General features: G+C 41.5%; 1 protein-coding gene across 7 annotated transcripts in view; it reads left to right on the plus strand.

Annotated features, from left to right (window-relative positions):
• WDPCP (WD repeat containing planar cell polarity effector) overlaps window positions 1-21,490 on the plus strand; it is a 230,839-nt gene that overhangs the window by 154,238 nt on the left and 55,111 nt on the right. For all 7 annotated transcript variants that reach the window (XM_030557924.1, XM_030557925.1, XM_030557923.1 and 4 more), the window contains one exon: window positions 11,880-11,982. In XM_030557924.1, the coding sequence (XP_030413784.1) occupies window positions 11,880-11,982 (103 nt within the window). The remainder of the gene's footprint in view (window positions 1-11,879; window positions 11,983-21,490) is intronic.

Raw genomic sequence — 21,490 nt, forward strand, 5'->3', positions numbered from 1 at the left:
TTTGAATATGAGGTGAAAGCCTGTGCTGTCATATGGGCATAATTTGGAAAACATAAGGCGAAAATGACTGAGAACTTTAAAAAGTAGATGTTCTAGGTAATGTTCTAAACCAAGAGTTCTCAGCTTACTTCTAGCACTTCCCATCACTACACACGGACCCAGCACACATTCTAGGTGTCAAAATGACAGACAGAGAGAGAGACAATCCTGGACTCCTGTTATGTAGATTGACTGCACACATTTGGGCAGAAATTGGTGGTTTAATTAGTATGATAAGTTATATAAAATGGTATTTAAAAATAACTTATAATAGCTTTTTTTAAACTGTCATATTTATTTTTTGCATCCAATGTTAAAGCACTCTGCATAACCACATGAAAAAAAGGCCACTTACCAGGCTACTGTTCTGTCTATCTGAGGTGCTGATAGGGTCCCCGTTACCATACTATCTGGACCAAGAAGAAAATCCAAGAGCATGAACAGGGAGCAATACAGGCTGTAATTTACCATAAACAATGTGCAAATTTCCGTTTGTTGAAAGTACATTTAAAGGAACTTTGTCATTTTCTATAGTTGTTTCCCCCCCAATTTTTTTATTTTAAGAAAAAAAATTACAATCAGTGCTGTTTTCAGTTTAAACTAAAAACCAGAATCCCTAAACATAATCGATATCAACGTTATTCTATACGTGGACAGAATCTGGCTACATATTCAAATATTTGTAAGCTCAGGCTTGTTCCAGAGCCATCTGATTTTCAGCTATCTCGAGCAAGCTGACAGTATAAACTTTTAACTTCTTAATCTAGATGAAAATCATAATTTTTTTTGACTCAGGCCCCTCTCGCCTGACACCACAGAGGGTGTACAGTGTTCGCTGCAAGCTCTTAACTGATTACTTTGCCCCAGGGCACTTGCACATTCTTGTTATATCACACCTTTGTTTGTGCTCAGAAACTGGTCCAAGCACATCCGTACTTTGGGGATTCTGAAAGGCATCACCCTTTCAATCTGGGGACTCGCTGTTGTTCATTCCAAACCTTCTCCTTTCCCCACTTGATCTTCGGATGCTCTCAATCTGTCCTGTTATTGTATAGTTCTCAGAAGTGTGAGATGCACTTAAATGATAACCTACGAAGACATATTCCCTGCCCTACTTGCATACATTTGCTTACATTCTAAATTTTAGCTGTGACAAAATAAGTGAGGGGAACAAACAGTAGGGAGGAGACATGGGAAAGAAGGACTAGGCTTAAAGCAGTACAGTCGTGTAGGTGGTACCCAATTTAGGAATGTGCACCTCTTGATGGTTCTCTTATACCCAGAGTGCAGATGTGACTGAATGTTATTGACTTAATTTTTGTGGACACCTGAGAAGAAGTGTATTCTCAGGAGGCATATAACAATGAGAGTGAGTGGCATTATGGATCACAGTTAGGATGATAGTCCAGGTATGGGTTGCAGCATGAAAAAGGCATGGAGATGCATGTGGAAGAATCAGACTTACTGGAGTATCGAGACTCACATCACTGGCATGAATAAGTGACCAGATAGCAAGTATGAAAAACTGAGACAGAGGTAGGGGAGTAATAGGCACCTATATAAGACAAAGCCCCGAATATCAGGACCATCCCTATAAAATCAGGACATTCGGTCACTCTAAATAAGAGATTAGGATTAGAGTTTGGATCAGCAAGAAGGAGCAAAGTTATGTAGATATGTGAATGTGAGAAGTTTATATTTGATGTAATGGAGGAGAACCTAGTGAAGTGATTCAAGGCGTGGGGTGATGTAATCAGAGTGACAGGTGAGAAATCTTGGTGGCCATATTTTGGATATACTTGTATAGGGCCATGTTGAAGACTAGAGACGCGATTCTGCAGTGATCAAGGCAAGCAATGATTGAGACGTGGCTGAGAGTTTTAACTATTTAGACAGAGGATGGGTGAGTCTTGAAGCTCTTGTAGAGGAAGAAACAACATCTGGACACAGTCTTGGTGTGAAAGGAGAATAAAAGGGAGAAGACGAAAATGACCTTCAGATTCTGAACCCAGCTGACAGAGAAGATTGTAGTGTTATCCCTAGTCATGGACAGACTATCCTATTTTCTCTGGGTAATATCATCATTTGATTCAAACACCCATTGACTGAGAGTCTGAAAAAATGGTTATAACTAAATATATGTATGTACAAAATTAGGGATTGTAGGGTTTGGTTTCCATTTTTACTCATTTTAGTGTTTTGTTTTGGATATTTTAGTGTCTTGTAAATTCCTTTTTGAAAAAACAGGTTTTACAGGTTTATGAATCTCAGCTGCATACATCTGGGCGTAAACTGGTGGTTTCATTCTCAATAAAAATCACACAAACATTGTTTTCTTTTTTAAATAATCAGACATTTTAAGCAGTCTCATTTTATTGTTTACATCTTAAGTTTCAACACTGTAACCACCTGAACAAAATCTGCTCTTCATGTGACTACGTGAGCTGGAATGAAATTGCAGAGAGCATGAACTGGAAGTAAATACTGATTGTAGGTTTACAAGATGAAATTTCTGTTGAAAATCCCTTTAAGGGAATCTTGCCATTTTCGGCTTATTGTTAATAAAGTTGCTCTCCACCTTACATTATTTAAAGTGAATTATTGAAAATCTACAATTATTGTTATATTCAGTTTATAGTGAAAACCAGAACCCCTAAACTTAATATATGGGGAAACTTTAAAGGCAGAAAGGACAATTAGGCTCCCAACTTCCAAATTTCCCCCGTAATCTGTAGATGTGAGAGTAGATCCTAGCCATACATGCAAATGACTCATTCCAGAGCCATCCAATTTATAGCTGTTATCTTGAGTAATATGACAGTATCAACTTTTAGAGAGACAAGCGGAATGAGGTAATATCTTTTATTGGACCAACTTCTGTTGGTGAGAGAGACAAGCTTTTGAGCCTACACAAAGCTCTTCTTCAGGTCTTTAAACTTTTAAATCTTGATAAACATCATAACTTTTGTGACTCAGGCCTCTCTACACAGAGGAAGTACAGTGTTTGCAGCAACTTTCTAACTAATTACTTTGCCCCAAGACACTTGCCACATTCTTGTTAAATCACACCTGTGTTTGTGCTCAGATGATGATCCAAAAACATCCAGACTTTGGGATTCTGAAAGTCCGCACCCTTTCATTCTGAGGAACTGCAGTTCCTCTTCCTTTACCCTTCACCCTTCACTAGTGTTTTTTCTGATGCTCCTGGCTCTGCCTCTCATATACTTTAATTTCAATACTACTGTTGGTGCCATTAGATGTGGGGGAGACGACTGAGTATTTGACAAGCCATCTTTTCAAGCAGTCATTCGTCTTTCCCTATATGCTTTAAGGTTGACACGCTAATGCAGAGCAAGCCAAAAAGAGTCACATGCATAGTAAGGGATAAAACTATGGAGATAAAGGGAGAAGATCTGAAACTGACGGTAACATACAGAGAAAGAGAGAGATTTTAATGAAAAAATACTGTTAGGTGACATTTTGTTCCTTACATCTTATTTATTTTTTTACAAAATTAGGTGGGAAATGTTTTTGGATATGGCTGTTGTCTTTCCCCCTCTTTTTCCTTTCTGTCACTCTCATATTTCTTTTCATCTCTCTGTCTTCTGCTCCTCTTCCAGAGCTAGGAGTACTTATAGCACCTTAGAGACTAACAAATTTATTTGAGCATAAGCTTTCATGGGCTAAGGCATGCATGCATCTGATGAAGTGGGCTTTAGCCCTCGAAAGCTTAGGCTCAAATAAAAGTGTTAGTCGCTAAGGTGCCACAAGTACTCATCGTTCTTTTTGCTGATACAGACTAACACGGCTTCCACTCTGAAACCTGTCTTCCGGAACTGTTACCTTTCAGCTCATGCCATTAGGGTTTTTGTCCGCTAAATTAAGGTGTCAGAAAATCCAGATGTAGAAGGATATTCTCACCAGAAGCTCTCTGAGTCTGGGAGATAGACGTGACTTTTTTACTTGGAGACATTGTCTCAAGGAAGGAATCCATTCCCTTTACATTCCTGCATGCAGTTAGAGTGCAGAATTAAATATCTCTTTGGATTTTTATCTTTACGATAAAAGATAACAAGAAGGTATTTTGCTTTTGCCATATGTGAAATAAGTGTTCTCTGAGTAGCTTCTGTATATTCCCACGCATGAGTTGTGCCAGTGAGTGCAGTTCTGATGGTAGGACCTCAACTAGCAGTGCCCATTGGAGTGCTCACAGCTCTCCTCCCGGGCCACCCCTCATGTTGCTGAGTAGTCTGTGGGCAAGGCTATGAAAGGGGGCTCGGTCCTCCGGCCACTCAGTTCCTTCCAGCTGCCGTCAGCGATGGACTTGGAACCTCTCTGGACCTTCAGTCCAAATTGTGTTTAAATAGAAGTGCTGTATGAAACTTTTAGCTTAGGTTTTAGATGGTTAAGATTTCACATGGTTAGCGTTTATACTTTCAGATGGGTGGTTTTACAGATTCCTGTATGGCAGATCCCCCCTTCCAAGGCACCTTTTGGTTTTCTGACCAAACTGCTGTCACTAATACTATCCTTGCAGGACCACTGCTTTCACCTCTGCCTTCCGCACTGGATCCAAGATTGGAAACACTCTTGCAAATGGAATTGGAGGTTCTTTCAAGTCATCCACAATTTAAACGAGCAAGGGCGTGCCCAGAAATAAAAATTGGATGGCTTTTGGAGGGGCACGTTCTGTGCCCCCAGCATGGTACAGGGCTCGAGGAGCTCACTTTCCCCCGTGGTCCCAGGACTGGAGAAGTTTGTTCTCCCCCCCATGGCCATGGACCTGGAGAAGCAGTCAGCTCCTTCTGTGGCCCTGGGGCCCAACGAGCTCACTCGCACCACCGTGACCCCAGGGCTGGAGGAGTTCTATGCCCCTACCAATTATTGGGGGGGGGAGTGCCCCTACTTGCCCCCCTTGTGCACCTCCCTGAAGAAGAGACATTCAGAATCCCAACCATTTCTACTTAGTGGCTAGGATTATGAACCAGATCCAGTGGCTGAGTATTGGTCCAATTGGCATATGCATCCATAGCAAACATGGCCCTTTTGGCCAACTCCTTCAGACCTGCATCCATATCACTTATTTTATTCTGATCAAATGCAACCCCCTGTGGGACCTCAGGGTTTAATTCCTAAGTATCTAAAGCTACCAGATTGATCTATGAAACCCGGAAAAGGAACACAGTCTCCTACTGTGATTGCTGATACAATATCAGAAGAAGAACATGACACAAGGGATGCAGGATGCGGATCCTGATGCTGACAACCAGACATCTCCCGATCAGAACATCTGAGTGTCTTCTGCATATTCTCCGTCTGCGGGTGTAATTACATGTCAGTAATTAACAGAAAGGATGGCATCCACACTGAAGTTACCAACATCTGCTGTAGAATAAACCTCACACCCAGTGTTTGACATCTTTGGCTCTCATTCCTCCATCAGATTTTTCTGCTTTTATTGGATGGGCTTTTACACTCAACTAAACTCATCTCATCTAATCCAGCCACTCTCCAGGCAACAAGCAGATAAATTCCACAAGAGGGTTTTCATACCCATCCTGTCCCATACTTCCTGGTAGTAGAGGCAGCTATATAAAGGTCAGAAAGGGGATTGATCCATTCTAGTACCTCAGAGAAAGATGGGGGAAAAAATTTTTCTCTTCCTCCACTTTAGGTTTAAGAGTAGCAAACTATTAAGTTGTCATGGCTCACTTCCAATATCACTTTTGGGAAAAAATATCAATATCCTTCAAATTCCTTCCTGACAAGCGGAGGAAGTTTGGCAAATGTGATCATAATGGAAACTCAGCAAATGGAAAAATACGTCTTGAAGGTGATCTTTAACTCCTCAGATTCTGTGGTCAGAGGTGCCGTGTCTGCTACTTCAATGAGAAGGTTTGCCTATGTGACAGCATGCTCACTTAGGTATTTGTGTAATGGAGAATCACAGGCTTAATTGGGATCAATTAGCCTGTAATGGTGGGGATTGTTGACATTTGTGGGCAATGATCAGGCTAATGAGTTAATTAGCTCAGCCAGGGGAAGATATATAATTGGCAGGAATGGGAAGTAAAGAGGGGAGCTCAGCGAGCAAGCTAGGTGTGGCAGAGATAGCTGGGTGGAAAGATCCTCCTGCTAGGTTCTGCAGTGCCTGGAATCTGAGATTAAAGGGACACATGGCAGAAAGGAACAGACTGTGAGTATGTTGTGAATAAGAGACAATACAAATGGGCCAGGCAGCGTGGCACACTGGGTAGCAAAGGGAACACCTTGTGACAGCTTGTCTTTAATTGTCAGGACTGCCACCAGAAACCAAAGCAAAAGTTGAGGAACTCCCTGTTGAAGGCGAGGGTCTTTTCAGTATCAGGACCAAAGAGAACTAGAAAGAATGAAAGAGACTAGATATACTGCCAGGTCTCTGGACATTTCTTAACAACCAGGAAGAAAACCAGGGATGTCCCTCACCAGATGTCAAAGGCAACAGTACCCTTCCTCCTTTCTTTTACACCTGATGTAGAGGAGATACTATTATCTGAAATATCGGAGGAGATCCACAGCACTCTTATCAACAAAGAAGTAATTTTAAATCAAGACCAGGAGGCAAACAACCTTCTGTAAGGTCTTTAGGACCAAACCCCAGGTCCCATATTTAGCAGTTTAAATTAGAATAATCCACAGTGGGTATCCAATATAGTTTATGATTCTTTCCAATCCCCAACTCCCCTCCTTATTCAGGGACCCCTCTCACAAGAGTCTGTTGAGATCAGAGGTTCTGGCTCTTCTCAAAATAGAAGTGGTGGAGGAGGTCCAAATGGAATTCAGAAGGAAAGGATTCTATTCAAGATACTTCTTGGTTCCCAAAAAAGATGGTGGATGGATCTAACCAATCATGGATCTAAGGAAACTAAATATCTTCATCAAGAAATTCCATCACAAATACCTCAGTTTTACAGTAGGAAACAACCATTACTAATACAAAGTCTTTCCGTTTGACCTATCTTCCACCCCCAGGATATTCAAATTGCCTGTCAGTGGTAACAACTTACTTGTGAAGGAAAGGATACATGTTTATCTTTACTTGGATAATTGCCTAATAAAAAAACATAATCAGAAAATCATCTTTGCAAAGCCATTTTCTCATACTTGTATCCTTTTAGAAAATCTGAGGTTCCTGATAAATCAAAAAAAATTGTTCTGGAATGGACTAAATCATTACCTATCATCAGCTAAACAGAGCTCTTCTTCCTTGAGAAAGATTTGAAACCATACACAGTCTACAAACTCAGTCATCTCAGCAAGTAATATTCTACCTCTGATTAATGGGTCTTCTAATTTCAACAAACTATGTCATTCCATATGCTCATCTAAAGATGAGAACCCTTCAACACTGGCTATTCGCCAACTACAGGCAGAGCATAAATAGCTGCTAACATTACACTGGTGAACTCAACCACAAAATGTGCTCCCGGGTGGACAGTACACCCCTCCAGCACCATCAGTGATTATCACTGGAAGGAGTATGGCAGAAAGAGATCTAGGGGTCATAGTGGACCACAAGCTTAATATGAATCAACAGTGTGATACTTTTGCAAAAAAAGCAAACGTGATTCTGGGATGCATTAACAGGTATGTTGTAAGCAAGACATGAGAAGTCATTCTTCTGCTTTACTCTGCACTGGTTAGGCCTCAACTGGAGTATTGTGTCCAGTTCTGGGCACCGCATTTCAAGAAAGATGTGGAGAAATTGGAGAGGGTCCAGAGAAGAGCAACAAGAATGATTAAAGGTCTTGAGAACATGACCTATGAAGGAAGGCTGAAGGAATTGGGTTTGTTTAGTTTGGAAAAGAGAAGACTGAGAGGGGACATGATAGCAGTTTTCAGGTATCTAAAAGGGTGTCATCAGGAGGAGGGAGAAAACTTGTTCACCTTAGCCTCCAATGATAGAACAAAAAGCAATGGGCTTAAACTGCAGCAAGGGAGATTTAGGTTGGACATTAGGAAAAAGTTCCCAACTGTCAGGGTAGTTAAACACCGGAATAGATTGCCTAGGGAAGTTGTGGAATCTCCATCTCTGGAGATATTTAAGAGTAGGTTAGATAAATGTCTGTTAGGAATGGTCTAGACAGTATTTGGTCCTGCCATGAGGGCAGGGGACTGGACTCGATGACCTCTCAAGGTCCCTTCCAGTCCTAGAGTCTATGAGTCTATGAGTCTATGAGGATGGGAGCTCATTGCTATACCTTCAGTGCAAGAAGTCATTGACTCCCAAGACAAGATTCCACAAAAACCTTCTAGAATTCATTGAGTGTTAAAGGCTTTACTACTTCCTGTTCAACACAAGATTGTTCAAGTGGTCACAGACAGTACCACAGCAGTTTATTATATAAGCAAGCAGGGAGGAGCCCACTCTCCCTGGCTCTGCAGGGATGCGCTAGTGTGCAAATGGTGCATTACTCATAGTGTGTTTCTGATAGCACTATATATGCAGGAAAGAACAATGACCTAGTAGATCAACCCAATAGGGTCTACCACAAGACTGGTCCCTGAAAACATCAGGAGCCCAAGGAATCAGTGTACAGTGGGAACACCCAGCCATAGACCTATTAGCAACCAAATAAATATGAGGTGTCAGATGTTTGGTCTGAGGGTGGGGATAGACAATCGTTTGATCTCAGATGCATTTCTCCTACTATGAAATCAAGGGTTCTTGGGTACTCCCCCCCCCACCCTATGCTGAAGGTCATTGTCATGGAGTCCCCAGGCGATGCTCTGGAACTGCTCCCCACAAAGCCAATCAGGACTTTGAGGAGCCTCCTCTTCCTTTGAGCAGACTTTTTCAGGACAAGAAGCTCACACGTCTTCACCTCCTGGGTCTCCTCTTGGAGCATTCAGCATCGTCTGCCCCTCTGTGTGCTTCCCACAGTGAGCCCACCCCAGCAGGGTCCTGGGGAAGCCACAGGGTCCTGCACCCCCACTTTGCAGTTAGATGTGACTCTTAGCCAGCCAGTTAAACAGAGGTTTATTAGATGACAGGAACATGGTCTAAAACAGAGCTTGTAGGTACAGCGAACCGGACCCCTCGGCCAGGTCCATTCTGGGGGGCAGTGAGCCAGACCCCCACATCTTTACTTCACTCCTGGTCCCCAGCCAGCTCCAGACTGACAACCCCCTCCAGCCCCTCCTTCCCTGCTGAGTTCCTTTCCTGGGCCAGGAAGTCACCTGACCTCTTTGTTCTCCCACACCTTTAGCATCCCCTTGCAGGGGGGGAAGGGCTTGGCCATTATTTGCTAGGCGACAGAGAGTTGGCCAGGAACTGAAGCCCCCCCCACAGTATTCAGAGGGAACATTAAGAACAGCCCCACTTCATCACAGTCAGACACAAGATAAAGCCGGACAAGACCAGTATTATTCTAATAACCCTTGCTTGTGCCAGGCAACAATCCTGCTCCACCTTTTGACAGGGAACTTCAAGGCCCTTCCAGTCTATCCCAAATTATTGACCCACCAGAGCAGTTGAGTCTGTCACCCAGACCCAAACTCTCTTCAGCTGACAGCGTGAACGATAGGTTTCTAACTAACTTCAAGCTTTCATGTTCAGCTGATGTACAAACTATTTTAATTAATTTTAGGAAAGAATCAACTAGAAAATGGAGTATGTTAAAATGTGCTCTCTATGTGGGCAGTTGAAAATAGCATACCTCCTTCATCAGACCCAGTCCAAATCATGCTTAATCTCAAAATTCCTGTTTTGTCTTTATATTCGATTAAACACTGTTTATCAGACATATTGGTTTTCACACTCCGGTTAACAATAAGTCAGTATTCAAAAGAGTCAGTAGAGGGATTTACCTAGCGATCCTCCGTGAAGGGTCTCCCTCCACTGTGGGATCTTAACTTGGTTCTCACACAATTAATGAAACAACCTTAGGAACCTCTGGGAGAATCTTCTTTATTTCATCTTTCAATATTTCATCTTTTTTGCCCCAAACCTCTTGCCCATAGGGCTGAAGCCGTGCTACACACACTACTAGAATGATTTAGAAGTAAACAGAGCTTTGGCTTACTCTTTAGATAGGACAAAGAACTTTCAATGTTCTCCTATTTCCTGTGCGAAAATAAAAAAGGGTAACCTGTTTCTTGACAATTGTTGTCTAAATGGATTAGACGCTTCATTCAGGAGACATACTTTATTTGGCTTCCATACTTCTTCCCCAGGGAATAAAGTCTCTCACTTTACTAAGCTAAGGTGGTATTGTCTGCATATCTCAGACTTACGCCAGTTATAGAGATCTGGAGATACTTGGAGGTTCGTCCGTACTTTTCACAGAGCAGCATGCCTTGGACCTAGCCTTTAGGTCAGATGCTCAATTTGGCAGTGCAGTCCTACAGTTGCGTTTTCATTAGAACTCCTCAGTTCATCTTCCTTTGAAGGAATACTGCTAGCCAGTCTTGCCCACGAGTGGGAGTGTGCAGAAGCCACTCTGTGGTTACTTACTTGTAACAGAGGTTTTTCAAGATGGACTCTGCATGTTCACACTCCCCACCCATCTTCTCCTCTTCCTTGGAGTCCTAATTAGGGTGACCAGATGTCCCGATTTTATAGGGACAGTCCTGATTTTGGGGGCTTTTTCTTATATAGGCACCTATTACCCCCACCCCCATCCCGATTTTTTACACTAGCCATCTGGTCACTCTAGTCCTAATTACAACACAGGCAGTGGAAGGAACTGAGGCAGTGTGAGCGCCACTTCCCCTTTTATAGCCTCACCCCTCAAACATTCTGAAACAGTGAGGGTAGGGACGGGAGGGGGCATGTGAGCCCTCCAGTGGGCGTGGCTAGCTAAGGTTCCACCATCAGAGCTGCACCAGCTGGCACATCCCGTGAGTATAACTAGGCAGACTCCTCCTCGTAGAAGCTCAGTTACAAGGAAGTACTCTTCATTTACTACAGTAAGCAAAACTGTGCCTGGCTGCTGGTGCATATCCATGTCAGAGAGGCATTACCCTCAAAGGTTAGACCATCAAAACAGATCCCTCTTCCCTTGAGGATAGGTGGACACTCACCTCAAATTACAGGAGGCAATGATGGACCCATGACATGGGAATAATATGCAGCTCTCTGATCCGGTGTGGCCAGCTATGTGAGCTTAGCCTACAGTCATCTATGATTAAACCCATGGTTGTCATAGTGGCCATGAAATCCTGAGTTGACTCAGAAATCTCATCATCTATTTGAATGTTGAAGTCACTGAGCACTATTAGCCTCTGTACTGTACCTCCAGTATCATTGCAGTGAGAATCACCTCACTCAAAGAATTTACAGTGAAATAGGACAATCATTACACTGAAACCTATTCCAGCATAGCTTTAGCCCAAAACTCTTATATGGAAATGCTGCATCACAAACATCAGCATTAGATCAGGAGTCATCCTGCACTTTTGGTTAGATGTAAACAACATGGCCTCACAAACAAGACAGGCAAACCACCTGCCAGCCAATCCCCCTTAGGTTCATGTTGCAGCAGTTGCACCAGACTGCTAATGCATCCAGCTAAAGTTTCAGTTATACATGCAAAGTCATCAGCCTCGCTTTTATCAGTTCATGGATAGTCAATGTTTTATGTATTAACCAGAGACTTTTCTTTCAGCAACATGAGTAGGGTTAATAAATTTGCATAGGGAAAGACTAGGACAAAGAAAATTAAAATATAACAGTAGGTTCATCTGTTCCATTTGTGGTTGCGATCTAAGCAAGAAAAGAGCCTCTTTCTTTCAAATTCTCCTTTGTTACTTGTCTGATTCATTTTAGATTAATCTTTTATTTTGCTTTATTTCCAAAGGACATCCATTACCTTGCGGCAGATAAGGGTGAATTGGCACTAGCTGAAGTGGCAAAGAAGAAGGCTAACGACATTGATGCAGAATCAATAACTACTGGAGTTGGTAAGAATTAATGCTATTTTTAAAAAGCCTTTTTTGTTTTAATCAATACTTGTTCTGCATCACCACGATGTTATACTTGTAGGGGGTTATTGGTTAATTTGAATTGTTTTCTTGGAAAAGGAGGTGGTGGTCTTTATTTGTGGGGAAGAAGAGAAGCTTATGAAAACAGCATTGCTTTGCCTTTAGATATAGAAGTGAGAATTGTGTCAATGTGCAGGCTGCAAAGCGAAAGAGAGCAAATCACCACAATTTTATAGAAAATAAGAAAAGGAGTTAATGAATTCCTTGCCCATTGTAATGAGATCAGGTGCGAAGGGTCCTGATCCTGAAATCCTTATTCACACAAGTAAACTTTATTTATTAAGGACCAGGTTGTGGAAACCTTAGTCACCTGGCTGAGCATTTATTCACTCAAGTAGTCCCGGTGAAGACAATGGATTCACTTTGTGAGGCCTCTGGAAGTACTCAGGTGAGATAAATGCTCTCCAGTCTGAGCCAGGGGGGCTTCATCATTTGGCTCTAAAGTAGGTCTGTTGTAGTCAATGGGACTTGGCATTTGAGTAAGAAATATCTGTGTGAGCAAAGATTGCAGGACTGTGCCCATAGTTGGGCCACCAGAAGCTTGGCAGGCGAGGCAAAACAACTTGCACCTCTCTTCCCTCTGCAAAGTAGAAGGCTTGATCATTTCTTGTGTTTTCACTTACTCTCTTTAAAGAGATGTGTAAAGATATGGAGACTGTTCTGTTTCTTTAAATTTGTAGCAGAGTTCAGAGGATGGGGAAGTCAGGAGAAGATTCTAGGGAAGAGCCCTATGTAAGAGAGAAAGAAAGAGCATTGCAGCCAGTGGTGGGCAACCTGCGGCCCACCAGGACAATCCGCTGGCGGGCTGTGAGACAGTTTGTTTACATTGACCATCCGCAGGCACGGCCACCCGCAGCTCCCAGTGGCCGCTGTTCACCATCCCTGGCCAATGGGAATTGCAGGAAGCGGTGCGGGCTGCAGGGACATGCTGGTGCCATTTTCTGCAGCTTCCATTGGCCAGGAATGGCAAACCACAGCCACTGAGAGCAGCAGGCAGCTGTGCCTGCGGACAGTCAATGTAAACAAACTGTCCCACTTCCTGCCAGCGGATTACTCTGAGGGCTGCATGTGGCCCACAAGTTACCCACTACTGCAGCTTTATGTGTAATATGTATAATACCATTTTCCTTATTCCAGTGCTGTTCTTTGATGAGTGTCAGAGCAAATCATCTCTTCTGTGATCCTTTCCTATTGTCACATGATAAGAGAGTGGGATGATCTTGTGGTTAAGACATAGGCTTTGGAGTCAGAAAATTTGTGTGAACTTGGGCTAGGCAAGTTTTTTGAGGGGCCAGACAAAAATAGAAGATTATAACTGTGAGTTTACAGTCGTACATATCTAATTGTGAATGCAAATGCCAATGTACATGCGCAAGTCAAGTATTTTTGTGTGCATGTGGCTAGTTCAATGCCTAATGAGCTGTGTGTGATTGTAAAAACCTGACTTGCATGGGCACATTGCATATTTGCGTATATGAGTGAGTCAGGCACACGTTTATATATGCAGTCGTATACATTTAATGCTACAAGTTTAGCCCTTAATCTCGCCGAGTCCGTTTCATTATCTGTAAAATAGAAATGCTAATACTTAGAGATTTTATGTGATTAAATTAATGCTTTTAAAGTGTATTAAGAATCCTGCATGGAAAGCCCTCTCTCTGTAACTGCTAATTATTATTATTTTAAAGTAAACTTCTTCATTGTAAATGATAAAGTCAATCCATCATCTTTAACCATCTTTAACCATCATCTTTAAGATGTTGTCATTTTCTGAATAATTACTATCAGGGTGGTTTAAATTTTTTAGTAAATGCAATGCCCCCTTGGTAAATTGTAGCGAAGCCTCAGTATGTTAATCGTGGGTTTGATTCAGTTTCTACTGAGAGCAATGGGAATCTTGCCATGAGCTCAGGAATTGGATAGGGTCCTGAGTACTTGAAAACTGAACTTTTGCATTATGCTGCTTTATTTTTAAATTTGTGAGCCAAGGAAGAATCATTAGCAAATAAGGTTTTATGAGGCCTGGGCATTGTTTAACCACTCAAAATAAAAGCAAAATCAGTGACCACCCTATACGTAAATTACAGTTTCAATGCAACACTAACTCTGAGAAGTGAATCATGCAAAAGTCGGAAGTGTCAGAGTTATGGTTCAAACAACAATCTTAACTCTGCCCCTTGGAGTGTATGTATTACAACAGAGTCTTTCATTACAGACCGTGTATGCAATAGTACAAAATACTACATGTCCATTCAAGGGTGCATAGAAAAATTAAGTTACCAGCTGCCCCAGTGTATTGTGATTCCCATTTTTGAGAGATGTCAAGCATCAGGGGGTAGCTGTGTTAGTCTGTATCCACAAAAACAACAGGGAGTCTGGTGACACCTTAAAGACTAACAGATTTATTTGGGTATAAGCTTTCGTGGGTAAAAAACCTCACTTGAGATGCATCTGAAGAAGTGAGGGTTTTTTGGGGCACGAAAGCTTATGCCCAAATAAATCTGTTAGTCTTTATGGTGCCACTGTATTTCTTGTTATTTTTGAGAGACAGTCTGAATGTCCAGGCCTCTTTTATTGAAGCCAGGGTTTTAGCCAGCTCCCTTATCTGTTTTTTCTTCCTACCTCTTACTTTTCCTCTTCACCATCTTGTGATCCCCAGACCTTTCTTCCATCCTGTTTCCCACTCCCTGTTTCTCTCCATGCCATCTGCCTGCTTTCCTCTATTCTGCTATTCTGTCTCAAAAGCGTTTGAGGCTTCCTAGATCAAGCCCTTCACTTGTGCTGCAAATTTTAATGAGAAGGCAGCAGTCAAAGCAAACAAACAGTGAGATGTGGAAGTGGTGCATCATAGAGGCAGCTGGGCCCAAGTTCTATGCTAAGGTAGGGAAGGGGCTCTGTGAGGTGATGGTAAAATCAAGGGATGTCTTATGAAGGCCACAAAGAATCCTGTGGCACCTTATAGACTAACAGACATTTTGGAGCATGAGCTTTTGTGGGTGAATACCCACTTCATCAGATGCATGTAGTGGAAATTTCCAGGGGCAGGTATATATATGCAGGCAAGCTAGAGATAATGAGGTAGTTCAATCAGGGAGGATGAGGCCCTGTTCTAGCAGTTGAGGTGTGAAAACCAAGGGAGGAGAAACTGGTTTTGTAATTGGCAAGCCATTCACAGTCTTTGTTTAATCCTGAGCTGATGGTGTCAAATTTGCAGATGAACTGAAGCTCAGCAGTTTCTCTTTGAAATCTGGTCCTGAAGTTTTTTTTGCTGCAGGATGGCCACTTTAAGGTCTGCTATAGTGTGGCCAGGGAGGTTGAAGTGTTCTCCTACAGGTTTTTGTATATTGCCATTCCTAATATCTGATTTGTGTCCGTTTATCGTTTTCCGTAGCGACTGTCCAGTTTAGCCGATGTACATAGCAGAGGGGCATTGCTGGCATATGATGGTGTATATTACATTGGTGGACGTGCAGGTGAATGAACCGGTGATGGTGTGGCTGATCTGGTTAGGTTCTGTGATAGTGTCGCTGGTGTAGATATGTGGGCAGAGTTGGCATCGAGGTTTGTTGCATGGATTGGTTCCTGAGCTAGAATTACTATGATGCGGTGTGCAGTTACTGGTGAGAATATGTTTCAGGTTGGCAGGTTGCCTGTGGGCAAGGACTGGCCTGCCACCCAAGGCCTGTGAAAGTGTGGGATCATTGTCCAGGATGGGTTGTAGATCCCTGATGATGCGTTGGAGAGGTTTTAGAGGGGGACTGTATGTGATGGCCAGTGGAGTCCTGTTGGTTTCTTTCATGAAGGCCAGAGGATGAGTTCCCTCCCTAAATATTTGTCCCCCAAACCATTTCTGTACCAATCCCTCCCATCCATATTCTATAATATGTACTCCCTCACCCCAACTCACCCTCTCATATTCAACTCCCCAGTAACTCAAACAATGTATGACCAAACGCTCTCCCCTGATTGTAGAACTCTTAAGAGTACCACATTCCTTCTTCCGACAACCTCAAGTCACCAAAATCTTCCCAGGAACTGGGTTGACACCAAACATGCTTCATTTTAGATGAAAACTTTTTGAGAAAGTTATAAACTGCTGAAGTTAATGATTTTGCAGGATAGTATCATCTCAACTTTAATGTATAGCACTGGTACTGCAGCCTTGAATAATGAGCTAATTGCTGACTCATCTTGAGCATAGCTCAGTGGAACACGGCAAAAGGCAGACTTAATGTTGCAAAGGAGGCAATTTTCCCTCAATGTAATTTCTGGATTTGTACTTCATCCGAGCTCCTTATATGGTCAGGGTTTGCCTTGCATATATCCAAGAATCACCTGTCAAAGGATCCTACGGCCAATAAGAATGCCTGGATGATTCTGATGAAAACACTGTAGAACCACTGAAATTCCTTTGTGTTTCAGGAGGTAAAACACAGCTAGTTTCACTCAGAGTTTTGCAGAAGGAAAGTGGAGTCAGCAGTGGAGTCTGCTATTCCTTGCCCTTGATCTGGGCCTAAACAGACATTGTTAGATTAATTCGATAAAAGGTTTTTAAGAGAAAGCATTCTCAACGGATTTGATGTTTGAAATCCTATGAGAATACATTGTGTGGTATTATGAGATCAAAATAATGGCACTGTACACTTTCCCAGAGTAGAAATGCAAAGTCCTTCCCTTTTCTCCAACTCCAATTTGAACTGGAGACAGGTGGCAATGGATTTTATGGCTGTCTTTAATCTAGTTTTGGACCAAAGTTAAATTCTGTTGAATTACTTCCACAGTAGATCTTTAACACAAGCTTCTTGGCAAAGGCTCAGTGATTTCACTATAACCTTGTCCTGAAGCTTGTTCTGTACTCCTCAGTTAGCTGTATTGATGTGAACAATATAGATGTTTTTTAAAATACCCAGTAAAGAGAAGTCTAGGCTTAGTAGTAGAGGATTTGTATTCGCTCTTGTACATACCCTACCAGAGCACAAATAACTATAATAATCCACTGTAGGAGAGCACATCTGCTCAATTCAGGAGCCTATAGATTGCTAATGTAAACCTCAGCTACAAAGAACTCACAAGGCACAATGTGTTAAGAAATGCCATGTTTAATAATGATCATGGAGGTAAAGAACTCAGCCATTCAAACATTATTGCACTATGAATACCCAATGAAGAGCATGTGTAGTAAATGTCAGAAAGTTTCCCAAGGCCAGCATCCAACAAATTACATTAGAGCCCAGCAAGATGAATTTATTTTAACCTTCAAATCAATAGCTTTCACCCAAAAGAGATTCATGTTGTGACAAGAAAGACAGATAAATGCTGCATAGTTCAAAGGCAAACTGTGAAGCCCTATACCTTTACTTAGAAATTAATTTAAAAAATATTTGTAGCTCTAATGTTTGGGCAACATTTTTAACAGTGGTACCTTAATCAAACAACTGGAGATGTGTTAATTCCACTGTTCTAAAAAGCCCTCTGGGCTGACTTACTTAGTGGTTCATTAGTTGACATGAAAAAAAAGATTTTTTTCCCCTTAAAAAAAAAAAAGAAATATTTTTAAATATCCAGCTATAATGATACAGATGTACTGGAATATTTCTTCTCATACACTATATAATAGGAGAAAGCTAGGAGGAGTAGCTACAAAGAACTCAGGCAGATCACTTCATTCTCAGAGAATTCCACTGGTTCCACTTGCATTTCAAAATCAAATTTAAAATTGCCCTCTTTGCTTTTGTAATTATCTGGAAACTTGCGTTAGCCTATCTTTGTAAAGTGCTTTGAGATCTTCTGATGAAAAGAGCTGTATAAAACAAGGTGATGATATTGTTATTGTATTATTACTATTATTAGATTGTATTACATCATGGGGATTTCTTTTAAACAAATGGTCTTCACAACAGACAAGATCTTTAATCATAAAAAGGGGAATCTACTGTCCAAAATTTATCCCTGGGAGTCACCAATATATCCTGATCCTGAACCGCCTCTATAGATTTGAGTAGTCAAGAGTTCCGCCTGCATTTTAAGGGCTCAGATGCAGTCATTCTCTTTGAATTTCCTTGAAATTCTCACAATGTCTAAGAGTACTGTCTTTTGGAGGCCACTGATCGTGGTGTCTTGCACTCCTAATGTGTCCTGAGCGGCTCATTCATACCCTTAGGGATTGCCCTAATAATGACTGGGATTGGCTTTGCTCTAGTTTGCCATAATCATTTCATTTTGTATTAGAGTTCTTCATACTTTATCTTCTCTTCTTGTTTCTCTTATTTTTATTATCTGATCGAGTTCATTTCTCTTCAGTTCCCTCACCTCTCCTTCCATTCTTCTAGCACTAGAGTTTCTTCTGTCCCTCACCATCCTCTCCACTGCTGGTGAGAGAGCCCCCTCCCATCTGAAACAGCTTTCTCATATCTACATGCCTCATTGTCTTTCCATCACATTTAGAATTTTAGATGAAAGCTTACCTTTTCTCCTTATTTCTCTCTTCCTCTGCTGTTATTTATTATTTCATGCTGTAAAATGTTTTGGGATATAGTATGTATAAAAGGTTCTATCCAAAATAAAGTTATGTTGTACAGTAAAAATAAAGCAATATCTAATTGTTCCAGATCAGAATATTCCAGTGCCAGCCTTCAAATGACGAGGGACGTGATGTGCATAACTTTATGTTCAAGTGTTCTAAAAAGTTAGGGCCTCCAATTTTAATACTGGAGCTCCTGTTCATTTATTTAGATTCCCAATTTAAGTCAATCAGATCCTCAGGAGCCAAATCATTTGCTTCGAGTATTCCAATAATATGACTCTTCCCCCCATTTGAATCCAAAATGCTCTTTTCACACACAGTTGGCAGTTAACCTATAGTGAGAAATGAGTTCCAACCTGTGACCTTTCAGAATACTGTGCCAGGCATAATGAGTGCGTTATTAAGCTCCCCCTCATCTCTTTAAGTCATTTAGTTATGCTTATGTATTGCCGCACATAGAATCTGATCCAAAACCCACTGAAGTCCATAGAAAAATTCCCATTTACATCAGTGGACTTTGGATCTGGACCACACGCTGACTGAGGTACCCCAGGTCAGGAAGAACAGGATGAGTGACAGCTGGTTTAGGGCTTAGTCGTGCAAGGTGCTGAGGGATCTCAATTCCCATTAGTTTCAGTGGGAACCATGAGCGCTCAGTTCTTGCAGGTTGCAACCCTACTGCACCTTTAGTTCTAACTCCTTCCTTTGATGTGTTAGACCCTCGTTGTTGTTGTTGTTGTTGTTGTTACATATTTTACATCATTTTGTGAATTGACTGAGTGTTCTGCTTGATTTCATCGTTTAGTTTTTGTTACTGAACGTTTTCATTTCTTCTAAACATTAGTGAAGAATAAATCTTCAACTCTTAATATTGTAGAGGTTCTGGTCACTAATTGCTTTACTTCTTGCATTGTCTTTGAGCAGCATCACATCAGATACTTGTTTTACTTGAGTTATGCCAAACTATTTTTGCCTCCTCTTCACCTATCTTCACTTCATTGTGTCCTGATGTCAGTTTTGATCTATACCTTCCTACTGCTAGGCAGCTTTGCCTAAAGACATAATCTTAAGCCCCTAATAATTATAAGTACATCAAAGGCTAGCTGCTTTGCTTAGCTGCAGAGGGTCTACACGAGGTTCTGTGTACCTGAACTTGAAAGAGATTTATAGTTTTCAGTCAGGTTTTTAGAATAATTATGGCATTCCTTAACTTTTTGTCTTGTTTATTGTGACTTACAGAATGTGACTTGTTTTTTTAAAAGTACCAATGGCCAAAATATCAAATGAAATGAAGAGGCCGTTCAACTTTAGGTCTTGATTTTTGAATGAATTGATTCCCATTTTATTTGTAATACTGCCTGTACAGTATTTGCCAGCTATGTCCTAAAAGATACTAAGCTTTGAGGCTAGCCAGACCTGTCACTTTTGTCTTTCTGAGATGATATTTCAGACCAAAAAAAATTCAGCAATGGGGAATAGCCAGCCATGGTGTAACACCCATACACCATAATCTTGTAGGGTAGATAAACTGGGACAAGGAGTCAAGGGGGGACAGAAACTAAGACTGAAGGATAAGGAGGGGTAGGGGCTGGGAGATGTAAAATAGGAGTGGTAGTTGGGGTGGGGGAGATTGGGACAAGGAAAGTAGGACTGCAAGGTCAACCTAAATTCTGGCATTTCCTGACTTTTGAGTGCTTGATTTTGCAACCTTAACAGTGTTCTTCTAACAGTTTTTATGGAAGTAATAAATATACAGATTGTGGTTATTTTATCAAGCCTTCATGAGGTATATTGCCATTTGCTGGCTCAAAGTATGAATGTGTAAAATCTGTAGACTGTATCTCCTGACCTATAGGCAACTCCTCAGAAGCCCCTCCATGACTCCTCTTATGGAGAGCCCCTGGAGTGGCCTGTCTGGGGACTGGTGGGGAAGCCAGATTCAGTGCAAAAATAGTCCAGAATATTCCCCTTCTGCCCCTGCAGTTTCATTTGTGCTTTTATGTATGTACAGCAACCAGAATCTGGCTCATAGTCAACCATTTTGTAATCCTGCCGGATGAAATCTACTATGTACATGTAAAAGAATATTAGTGTTCTGTCATTTGGGAGGGTCTCTTTCCATGCTCTGTCTACTTAGCATTAGATGTGTGTCTGCCTGTTCATAATGTATCATAAGTGTGTTTCGCTCATATACCCTAGCTCCTTCCTCAAGCCTATAGTTTCTCTGATTTTAGTATTTTTAGAGTGCATTCATATATATAGAAGGAATAGCTGGCAAACACATACTTGCATGGCAGTTGGTATGCACACCAAGGTTATAACCTTTCTTCTGTTTACTCTGTATAATGTAACGTGATGTGACAGGGTGTAGCTGATGTGTCAGCTGAGGAATTTGAAGAAGAGGTGTTTTTCTGGAACACATAGTTATACAATTTGTGAGATTTTAAACTGTATTTACAAAATTGTAATATCGAAAAGGTCTTTTTTAGTCTGTTTCCCGCCAAATGAGTCAGATGAATATTCACTGAAAAGGTGGGTAAAAAAGGGAAATATCAGCCCTAGCCTAGGGCAGATTGGAAGGGAAGAAGAAGCTATAGATTCTCCTATGTTCAGAAGTGTCAACGTTTTCTAAATAAAGCCATTCAGTCAGTCTTTGTACATCTGTTTGCTGATGATACAGATCAAGTAGAGAACTTATTTTAAAACTCTGCCTGTGATGATGTCTCCAAGCAAAGACTGTGGACTCTCAAGCTCTGTGCCCAGGGTCAACTTGAATGACATGGGAACCCCAGAGCAAAGTGGAGGTCTTGGCTGTTTTCCTTTTAGTGGACCTAGGTGAAAGAGGGGGTAAATACACTAACATTTCGCCTGTGAAGACTAAAATCAGATACATCAAAAGTGAAA

This window comes from Gopherus evgoodei, chromosome 3 (assembly GCF_007399415.2).
Source record: "Gopherus evgoodei ecotype Sinaloan lineage chromosome 3, rGopEvg1_v1.p, whole genome shotgun sequence".
NCBI lineage: Eukaryota > Metazoa > Chordata > Testudines > Testudinidae > Gopherus > Gopherus evgoodei.